Below are 11,068 nucleotides of genomic sequence, written 5' to 3'. Positions count from 1 at the left end.
GGTTACCGAATCACTTGAGGGTAGGGAAGATAAAACAAAACCAGCAGCCCAGAACACGTGCCTGTTTCCCGTTCAATAGTATCACCCTTGGGGTCAGCCGGGTGCTGCGGGGTTCTGTGGGTTCATTCCCGGTTGTTCCCGGTTATTCCTGGGAAAGGCTCCCCGGGATCAAGGCAGGGAATCCCTGCAGCGGCCCCACAGCGCCGCGAACGCGGGCGCCCCCTGGCGGGCGGGCCCCGCCCCACCGGCAGCCAATGAGAGGGAGCGGCGGCCCCACCCCACCGGCGCCTCAGCCAATGGGAGGAAGCGAGGAGCCCCGCCCCGCCGGCAGCCAATGGGAGGGCGCGAAAGCCGCACCCCCGCCGGCGCCGCAGCCAATGGGAAGGTGCGAAGGCCCCGCCCCGCCGAGCGCGCGGTGTCGCTAAATGCGGCCCGGGCTGAGGGCTCGGCACGGAGCTGCGACCATGGCAGACAAGAGGTGCTCGGAGTTCCTGCCGGCCTTCCCTCACTTCGCCACCAACGCCATCCACTTCGCTCAGGAGCCCGAGCAGTGGAACTCCAGGGCCGTGGTGCCGCCCATCACGCTGTCCACCAGCTTCAAGCAGAAGGATCCCCGGAGGGACCAGGTGAGTGCGGCCACCACGGGGACAGCGAGCCCCGCTCCGGGCTTGGGCACATCCGGCGTGTCCCGGCCGGGGCTCCGGGAAGGCCCCGCCGAGCAGCGATGGGCCCGGAGGAGCCGCTGGGGTCCCTGGCCCAGCCTGGGGTTCCGGGATCGGCACAGGTTGCGATGAGGTTGGGATGATCCCCGTGTGGCAGGCGGGGGAAGGGGAGCAGGGAGCACCCAGTGCCCCCGGGCTCGCAGGGATGCTGCTCCAGGGGCTGCCCGGAGCCGGGAATCTGGGAGGCTCTTCCTGCCCTTCTGCCCCCTAGGGGAATGGGACACGTGCATGAGTTTGTTTTTCCTCCTTTACATTTTTCCAGAATTTGTATTAAAGATGTGGTACTGAGCCATTGCCAGAGGAATGTTTGGGCTTTCAAGAACTGATGGGGAGGAATTGTCCAGTGCCCTGTGGCACCTCTTGAACAGAGTGTGATGGAGATGGACACACGTTTTCCCTGAGAATTGCCTCCAGAGAGGCTGTGGAGTCTCCCTCACTGGAGATGCCCAGAACTGTCTGGACACAATCCCGTGCCCTGTGCTCTGGGATGGCCCCGCTGAGCAGGGAGTGGGACCTGGGCACCCTCATGGTCCCTTCCAGCCTGACCCAGCCTGGCATTCCGAGGGTGGTTGGGCTGTGCAGCCCAGGACCTTTTCTCCCACAGTGCCCACAGATGGATGTCTGGGCACCCAGGAGAATGTGGCTCCTTGCCCCAGGGCACCCCAGGCCCCTTTCTGCCGTGGGGGTGCCCAGCTGGATGCTGTGCCAGGACACCCTCCTGCTGCTCTGGGAGGAGCTGGATGCCCTCAGCCAGGGCTCTTTAAGGAACCCAGAACTGCTGTTATTCCAAACTTTCCCAGTGCTCTCTGTGAAGTTTGCTTCCTGTTCCCACCCCAGCGTTATAAGTACAGCCGGTTTGGGAACCCAAGCCGCCATATCCTGGAGGAGGTTGTGGGAGTCCTCGATGGAGCTGGAGGAGGCCAAAAACAGCTCGTGGATTGCACAAACCTGGCTGCTGCTGATGGAGCCAAATACTGTGAGTACCTCATGGATGGGGACACTGGGGCTTGGAGCAGCCTGGGACAGAGGGAGGCGTCCCTGCCCATGGCACAGGGTGACACTGGGTGGGCTTTGGGGTTCCTCCATCCCAAACCATTCCATGGTTCTGTGACCACGGCTCTGGCTGTTGGCTGTGGGCAGGAGCAGCTCCAAGGTGGGGAAGAGCCCAGCACTTCTCATTTAGGAAAGCCCAGCTCCATCCCTGGGTTTCTCTCCTCTTTCCTCACTGTGGCTGATGCCTGGGCTGAGCTGGATCCATCCTTGTGCAGCAGCACTGGAGGCAGTGGGAGTGGGAGCAGGCAGCCCAGTCTGTCCCTGTCTGTCACAGTCTGTCCCAGTCCACTCCCTGTCTGTCCCAGTCCATTCCCTGTCTGCTCCCAGTCTGTCCCAGTGTCTGTGCTGGTTCTGTGCTGTGCACATCAAGCTCCTGCTGTCACTGGCTCCACGTTCCCACTGAGGCAGTGACAGAACAGGTTCTTTGCAGAGGCAAAGCGAGGAAGATCAAGGCAAGTCTGACTTGTGTCACATCAAATACTGATTTCTCCTCCAGGCTTGGCTTATTCCTCTGGAGTGGGAGCAATTCTGAACATCTGTCACCTGCTGAAGACAGGAGACAAAATTGTCTGCACAGCTGATGTCTATGCAGGTGAGTACAGCACCGTGTGGCTTCAGTCTTCATTGTGCAAGGGATCAAACCTGTCTGATGTCAGGAACTCTGAATTTCCCATGTAGGACCTCCCTGTTCTTTGAAGCCTGTTTTTCTCCATCCCCTCTTCCAAAGAGGCCCCAGTGGCAGAGTGCACCCAGCTGTGCCACAGTCCCTCAGCAGGGTGAGCTCAGTCCCGTTCCCAGCACAGCCTGGCTGTCCCTGCTGTGCCATCGTGTCCTTGCTGGTGACCTGTGGCACTGCCCTGCAGAGCTGTCCCTGCTCCAGGCCCTGGCACTCGGGTCCAGCCTGGCTGATGTCCAGGGCAGGTGACAGAGGCCAGCCCTGGTGGCTGTTCCCAAGCAATAGCTGGGAAATGGAAGCAATTCCCTTCCCCTCCCTGGGAATGGTGGCTGCTGGCCAGTGAGTTCCCTGTGCTTGTGCACATCCAATACAAACACAGACATTTGCTTTTCATATCACAGCTCTGCCCTGCCAGGTGACCTCCAAAGTGGATCCTGGGAACAGCAGGAATCTGCTCCTGTCACTCCCAGGCCTCCCCCACCACTCAAACTCAATTAATCAGAGTCATTAAGGCAGAGCAGGGGCTCAGCTCCCCATTCACAGGGGCTCAGGCTGGGTCTGGCAGGCAAAGCCCATCCCCATTAAAGCCTCAGCCTGGGCTGGTTTCTGCAGGGGTGAATTTCATTGTTTCTCCTCTGGGCTGGTTTGTTATAAAGAAAGGGTTTCTCACAAAAGAACCACCCAAACATCTCTCAGATGTTTCCTTCAGCTCACAGAATCCACCTCCATGTTCCATCCCTTCCTGCTCCATGGAAAACTCAGTCCCTGGGGATAACCTTGGCCAAAGGACCCAATCAATATTTTTAAATCCAGGCAATATTTCCTGGCAGTGAGTGCTGCACATCCACTGATCATCTGTTGCTGCTGGATTCTTTTAATCTTCCCAGGGAGAGGCTTCAAAGACAGGAAGGAATCATTTTTAATGGAATGATGGGAAACAGTAGCTGGAGTCTTCCCTTTGATGATTCTTCTCTGTTTAATTTCCTAATTATAAAACCCCACACTGGTTTCAAGTACTTCATAAGTCACTCTGATCCCCTATTCCCATTATTACTCTTTCATGATCATTAAATCCACAACAATCTTGAAACTTTGTAAATAAAGAAAATATAAATGTGCCATTTATGGTGTGCAGCATAAAGCTGTGCCCTCCTGACTGGGGCTGGATGATGCAAGAGGCTGGAGAGCAGGGAATGCAAGTTAAGGAAGTTGTTTCAATTTGTGATTTTTTGGGGATTTTTTTAGGCACAAGACAATTATTCGACAAAATGAAAAAGGAGTATAATTTGAAAGTGGTTTATGTTGACTGCACAAACCCAAACAACCTGAAAACTGCAATTACACCAGACACCAAGGTAAGGGAGAGAGAAGGGATTTTCAAGGGATGTTCAATTGTTTTATCCTTGTTCCTCTTGAGTTTGGGGGATGTTGAGCTGAGGGGGGGCAGCTTGGGGCACAGCTGGATCCACCAAATCCCACTGTGCTGCCTCATGGAAAACATCCTGAGAAAGGCAAAAACCCCTGGGGAGAGAGGGGAGGGAAAAGGGAAAAGGTGAGGAAGAGCAGAGAGAACGCTGAGCTCTGGGTGGGTGGCACTGGGTGGGTGATCCCTGCTCCAGGGGAGGGAACTCAGCTGGGAGAGCCTCTGGGAAAAGGCTCTGGCCTGGCTGTGTCCTTCTGCAGCTGGGGTGCACTGGGATGAACTGGGGTACACTGGGATGTACTCGGGTATACTGGGATGCACTGGAATGCTCTGGGGTGCTCTGGGATGCATTGGGGTACACTGGGATCCTCTGGGGTGCTCTGGGATGCTCTGGGATCCTCTGGGGTACACTGGGATGCTCTGGGATCCTCTGGGGTACACTGGGATGTACTGGGATGCTCTGGGGTACACTGGGATGCTCTGGGGTGCTCTGGGATTCACAAGCCCAGCTGAAGGGAAACCTCCCTGAGCCTGGAGGAGCCGAAGCCTCCCCTGGCTCTGGCAGGGCCACTGCCCGTCCCCACTGCACAAACCCCACAGGGATCTGACCCCACTGAGCACCCAGAGCCCCTGGGACTCACCCAGCACTGGGAACTCTCTGACCTGGAGTTTTTTTTTGGGGTTTGTGCAGCTGCTTTGGCTGGAGACCCCTGCAAACCCCACGCTGAAGGTGATCGACATCAAAGCCTGTGCAGATGTGGCACATGGGATGCAAAAGGATGTGCTGGTGGGAGTGGACAACAGCTTCATGTCTCCATATTTCCAGGTGTGTGGAAAAAGGACAGGACTGTCACCTGTCCCAGTGGAGCTGGAGATCCATTTTGGAAAGGGAAACACAACCAAGGAATTGCAGTTCTGGGCTCTGTGTTGTAAAGTCACCTGCTCTGCTTGCAGCAGCAGCACCTGGGCTGGCTGCACCAGTGAAGGGGGAGTCCCAGAAATCATGGAATCCTGTTCTTCCTGATGGAAATCAGAACAGTTAAAAAGTCTTCCCTAACTTTGGCCTTTCTGTAGCAATTCTTCTGTAGATGCTGCTCCTGAGCTGTTCTGAGTCACAAAGGTAAAAACCAGTAGGTATTGGAAAAAGAAACAAACCAAGCAACCTTTGTCCACTCTTTCTTGAAGACATCCAATTTAAGGTGTTTTTGCCCTTTTTCTTCAATGTTCTGGTGCATATTTGGCTTAGAAATTTATAACTTCATTTATAACAAGTGTCAGAACTTTCCTGTATTGATAACTGGAAGATTTTTTTAAGTTTTACAGAAGCTTCAGAATAATGAACTTCCAAATGTTGTTGACCTTACTATGGGCTAGAATCTGCCTGCTTTGTTCCATTTTAACAGTGATGCTCCTCAGAACATCTTGATTTCCTGTGCAAAGTGCCTTAATTAGTGATTGATTAAAAATCTGGCACTGCTCATCACCTCTTGCCCATCCACCTCCTGGTTGGTGTCACTTCAGGAGGCTCCTGGGCAGAGAGCTGGGGGTGAGGGGAGAGAGAGCTGCAAAGGAACCTCCTTTGCTCATGTTCTCAGCTCCTCCAGGGCAGGGTCTCCAACACCTGGGAAACAAAGCAATTCTTCTGCTTTGCAGTCTGAGTCCTTCCTTTCCCAGGGAAATGCACTTTACAGGGGAAATGCCATTCTTTGTCCCTCAGCTGAGCAGTAGAGCTGTTTTTTCCCAGCTGTGCACTGGATATTGGATGTGCTCAATCTCTTCTCTCCCTGGAGCCTCTGGGAGTTGGGGCAGTGCTTTTAAATCACATTTTCTTGTGTTTACCTTGAATTCAGAGTGCCTCCCTGTCCTGCTGCTTTCAGCACATGTTCTATTGTCATCCTCGGGTTTTTGTGTTTGTTTCTCCACTGATTTTTCCTGTGTAAGCTCACAGCCCTTTGGAACAGCTGGGAACGAACCTGAGTGCACCCAAACTTGAATTATGATGTGATTTTCCTTTTGTTTCAGCGTCCTTTGTCCCTGGGGGCTGATATTTCCATGTCTTCTGCAACCAAATACATCAATGGTGAGTATGAGAGCTCAGCACATCCTTAGGGCAGGGTTAGGTGGGAAAATGGGGAGGAATTCCTGACTGGGAGGGTGGGGAGGCCCCTGGATCCCTGGCAGTGTCCAAGGCCAGGCTGGACATTGGGGTTTGGAGCAGCCTGGGATGGTGGGAGGTGTCCCTGGGGGTTTGTGGCAGGACCCTGGAGCAGCTGATGCCATTCTTGTCCCCTGTCATTTGTAGGGCACAGTGATGTTCTCATGGGCCTGGTCTCTGTAAACCGGGATGATCTCTATGAGAGGCTCAAATTCCTGCAGATCTGTAAGTCCAGACTGGGAATTCCTGACAGGAATCCTGTTCACATCCACAGCTCCTGGTGGGAAGGGTGTGCATGCACACAGCTGGGAAATCTGCCTGGGAATAGAAATTAACAGAACTGGGAAAACTCAATTAGAAAATGCCAATGAAATGAGAGACATTGGTCTCCACTTCCCAAGCACTTCAGGAGAGCTCTGGGGCACATCCTGAAACCACTGAGGTGCCCACCTGCAGTTAGGGGGGTTTGGAGCTCACTCACCCATCAGGATGTGCCCAGTGCAGAATTTTCTTATCTCTGTTCATTCCAGCAATTTTCCAGGAATAAATTCCTGTCCAGGGTTCTGTCCTCTGCCTGCAGCAGTGAAGGTGCACTGTGTCCAATAAATGTAATCCTTGAGGCCTGAGCCTGTTAATTGGGCTCATTAATTGGCTCCCCAATGTGGGAGATGAGGAGCAGAGATTGTCTGGGGTGTCTTCCCACTCGTTCCAACCTCAGAAATGCTGGAGATGAGAGCAGGTTTGGCTTTGCTGAATGCAAAACACCAACGTTTCTGTGGAATTCTGTTCCCATTCCCATAGGCCTGGGAGCTGTCCCCTCCCCCTTTGACTGTTACATGTGCAACCGGGGGCTCAAGACTCTGCACGTCCGGATGAAGCTGCACTTCCACAACGGCCTGGCCGTGGCCAAGTTCCTAAAAAAACATCCAGAATGGGTAGAGGAGGTCCTTTACCCAGGTGGGTGGGCAGGACTGGGGAGCATCCCCTGGGAGGGGTCTGGTTTGGGAACATCCCAGGGGAGGGGTTTGGGAACATCCCAGGGGAGGGATTTGGGAGCTGTGGTGCCCCGTGACTGGGGCTGGGTCACTCAGGTGAGGCTGAGCTGCCCCAGCTCTGCACTGGAATTCACTGGGAATTCTCCCAACTCTCCCCATTCCAGGGTTGCCTTGTCACCCTCAATATGAGGTGACAAAGAAGCAGTGCACAGGCGTTTCTGGGATGGTCAGCTTCTACATCAAAGGGAACAGAGACAATGCCTTTGCCTTCCTCAAGAACTTGAAGGTAAAATAAAGGCAATGAAATCGCCCTCAGAGGGAGCTGAAACTGCCCCGCTGAGGGGAGGGTGGAAGTTGCTTTTCCTGCCAAGTGCTTTGGGTGTGCCCCACTGTAAATCGGGGACCATTTGTCCCTGGGGGTTAATGAGAGGGAACAAAGGGAGGCTCAGCCCCTTGGGAGTGTTTGTTTGCTCCCAGGGTGAGGCGGGTCCAGCTCAGGCAGGAGCTGCTGCTCACCCAGGGCTTTCTGCAGGACTGGGGAGCTGGGGCTGCTGCAGCTCGGCTGGAATATTGCAAATGCCCTCAGGAGGAAAAGCCTCTGAGGAAGGGCCTGACTCGGGGGGCAGAGAGGGAGCCCCTGGCTCTGGGAATGCTTGGCTGGCTCCAACCGGGGACCCATCCAACCAAGGACATTGCAGGGATCTGGGGACAGGATGAGCCTGTTTGAAATCTTGGCTCTTACCTGCCAGATGTGCACTTTATTCCTAATTACACCTAATACAGTTTATAACATAGAAGTTATTATAGAAAAACTGGGGGAAAAACGTCCCTAAACTTTCCTTTTTTCTCCATGTCCTTGAAGAGGTCCCAGCCCCGAGGCTGCTGCAGGAGGGTTTGGACAGAGCTGCCAGGGATGCTCGGGCTGGGATTGTTGGGGGGTGTGTGCAGGGCCAGGAGCTGGATCAGTGATCCCTGTGGGCACTTCCAACTCAGGATATTCCCCGATTCTATGAATTCTCTTTCCATGCATCCATAACCTCCTTCCCTTTCTCCCATAGGTGTTTACCCCAGGTTTCAGTCTGGGAGGCTTCGAGAGCCTGGCAGCACATCCGTGAGTTCATCCTTCCATCCTCAGAGCCTCAAAAAGCTGCAGAGCACCACAAAATTCCCACAATTTCTCAGCCCCCAAATCTGTTTTAGCAAAACTCGGGGACTGTTGTGCAGCACAAAGCCAGGGGAGATTCCAGAGGGAGGGAATGCTGTGAGAGTGCAGACATGGAGGAGTTTTGCCCGGAGGGCTGAGGCACAGTTGGTGTCCATGAAGACAATCCCAGGAGCTGCTGGGTGCTGGGATAAGGAGCAGCTGAGATTGGGGAATGCTCTGCTCCCTGCTCACACAGGGGGGCACGGTCACTGTGAGCACCCAGCTGCCTCTGCCTCCCTGGCAGCGCCTCCTGGGGGCGTTTGAAACTGCTCCAAAGACGATTTGCATGGAATTGCATTCTTTTACTCCAAGCCAATTTGCTTTTTGAAAAGGTACGTGGAAATTAGTGACTACATTTGAATGCTAAATCATTTCACTTACTGATTTCACAGCAGATCTTGAACCCCTCCAGCAGCTGAAAGGAGCTGGTGCCAGTGACTGAGCACATGGGGAAATCCCTTCTTGCCTGTGTCCTCTGTAGCTGGGGAGAATAAACCCTCCAGAGTCATCTGGGACAGTTGGAGAAGGGATCTGAGAAACCAGGAGTGAAACCAGGAGATTTTATACTGGGGGTTGCACATTGCCCACAGGCAGAGCCTCCAGCCCCTCTGTAGAATAAAAAAGGAATAACTCTGGAAGGAAGAGGAATGGGATTTTCTCCTTTTTCACATCCAGATTTTTCAGTATCCATTTCTTCTTAATCATTTGTGTTTTGGAAACACAACCTGGGGATGCAATTCCCTGACTTGCAGCATTCCCATCATTTCCAGGAGCTGCTGCCAGGAGCTCTTTGCATCCGTGGGGTCACACGAGTGGCACAGAGGAGGTGTCAGATCCTGCTGCCATTGCAGGGGTGCTGCCAGGGAGCCAGCTGGGCAGGTTTTACCAATAAAAGTCCCAAATTCTTGGGATAAAGATGTTTTTTTGTCCCTGCAGGGCCACCATGAGCCACGCCTCAGTGCCTGAGAAGGAAAGGGAAGCTCTGGGAATCACTGACACCTTGATCCGTCTCTCAGTGGGGCTGGAGGATGAGGAGGATTTGCTGGCAGACCTGTATCAGGCCCTGAGGGCTGCGGTGAGTGGGGTGTTCCCCTCCAAAAATATCCTTTTATAATAATAATAATAATAATAATAATAATAATAATAATAATAATAATAATAATAATAATAACCCAGCCTTTCCATGGGCTGAGCCTGCAGCTCCTCCCAGATGCAGCCTTGGCTCAGGCACAGCTCCCATGGATTCAGGAGCAGTTGGGATGTGCCAGGCACAGCTCCCATGGATTCAGGAGCAGTTGGGATGTGCCAGGCACAGCTCCCATGGATTCAGGAGCAGTTGGGATGTGCCAGGCACAGCTCCCATGGATTCAGGAGCAGTTGGGATGTGCCAGGCACGGCTCCCATGGATTCAGGAGCAGTTGGGATGTGCCAGGCACGGCTCCCATGGATTCAGGAGCAGTTGGGATGTGCCAGGCACAGCTCCATGTGGATTCAGGAGCAGTTGGGATCTCCCTGGGGTTGCAGTGATGGGAATTCCCTGCTCAGGTCACACAGGGCTCAGGGTGGGCTCCACGTTTGTCAGGGCAGGTTTCAATCAGGGTTGGAAAGGTTTGTTCCTGTATTTTCCCTTCTTTTGTGTGTGTGGGGTTGTTTATTATTTTGGGGGCAATGATGAGGCTTTTTACAAGCAGAGAAAATTTTCATCAGTAACTCCAAGTATTTCTCTTTGCCGACATGAAGACCAAGTCTAATGCTAAAATGTGACTTTAATTTATGAAAAGGAAAATAAAAATGTCTGGTTGGTAGAGGGGCAGAGCACAATGATCCCTCCCTTTCCCTCCTGCAGTTTGAATAAACCTTGAGGGTCAAAAAGGAACTCGGAACTGGACATGGCTGTGGACAAGGACATGGAAAACCAAACCACTCTTGCTTTGCCCTTGCTTTGCCAGCAGAGCTCAGTGTTTCTCCTGCTGCTGCAGGGTTTGGGGCACAGGAACTCCTTTACTACTCTCAGGTCTTCTCACTCATCACTTACTACTCTCATCTCTTCTCACCCATCAGCTCAGCTCAAAAACTTGATTGACCTCAGATTTATTTTAATTACGTTGGAGATTTGCTTGGAAGCTTTTTCTTCTCTTGATGCTTTATGCAACATTGAAGATGAAGTGATATCCAACACCTGGCAAATAATAACTTTCTAAAGAGGAATCTTTGTCATTTGAAAAAAGCATGTGCTGTGGGAATTATTGGAATAATTTTAATTAAAACTCTTTTCTTTTCCTTGCTTATATTCCCATTTGCACGTTCTGCTTGTGTTCAGAATCAGGGGCTGGAGTGAGCCTGGAGCTGTTGGAATTTTCCTGTGGGGAGGCAGGAGGGAATGGAGCTGAGGGGAGGGAATGGAGTTGAGGCAGGACAATTCTGTATTGGCCACACTCAGAATAAGCTCCATTGCACAGAGGGATTCAATCCTGACAAAACCAAACTGAAGGTGTTCCCACCCCACCCTCCTCATTCCACACAATCCCAGACTGCTTTGGTTTGGAATGCACCTCAACCCCCCCCAGTGCCAGCCCTGCCATGGCAGGGACACCTCCCAATGTCCCAGGGTGTCCCAGCCTGGCCTTGGGCACTGCCAGGGCTCCGGGGGCTGCTCTGGGCACCCTGTGCCAGCCCTGCCCAAAATCCCTGCCCTGTGTCCATGTGAAGCCATTCCCCATTTTCCCTTGTCCCTCCAGAGGGTTCCTGGTTGCACCAGCTCAGCTCCAGATGATTTTCCAGCAAGCCCAGCCCGTGCTGTGCCCTGGAGCTGCTCCGTGCTGCCCGTGGGGAGCAGCAGG

At 53.2% G+C, this 11,068-nt stretch overlaps 1 protein-coding gene across 2 annotated transcripts; it reads left to right on the top strand.

Annotated features, from left to right (window-relative positions):
- Positions 1-383: 383 nt before the first annotated feature.
- On the top strand, positions 384-10,518 carry LOC106862558 (cystathionine gamma-lyase-like). Of its 2 annotated transcripts, XM_088169572.1 has the most exons (12): positions 384-626; positions 1,560-1,698; positions 2,272-2,367; positions 3,697-3,806; positions 4,566-4,700; positions 5,897-5,954; positions 6,177-6,254; positions 6,831-6,986; positions 7,189-7,310; positions 8,083-8,135; positions 9,165-9,303; positions 10,075-10,518. In XM_088169572.1, the coding sequence occupies exons 1-12, from the start codon at positions 426-428 to the stop codon at positions 10,081-10,083; spliced, it is 1,296 nt and encodes a 431-aa protein (XP_088025698.1). In that variant the 5' UTR covers positions 384-425; the 3' UTR covers positions 10,084-10,518. The 2 variants fall into 2 exon arrangements, with proteins under 2 accessions (XP_088025698.1, XP_088025699.1); XM_088169573.1 differs by lacking the exon at positions 6,831-6,986 and having other exon boundaries at positions 448-626.
- Positions 10,519-11,068: the final 550 nt, after the last annotated feature.

This window comes from Sturnus vulgaris, chromosome 9, assembly GCF_052056855.1.
Source record: "Sturnus vulgaris isolate bStuVul1 chromosome 9, bStuVul1.hap1, whole genome shotgun sequence".
Taxonomy (NCBI): Eukaryota; Metazoa; Chordata; class Aves; order Passeriformes; family Sturnidae; genus Sturnus; species Sturnus vulgaris.
This window is presented reverse-complemented; position numbering and strand designations above follow the sequence as displayed.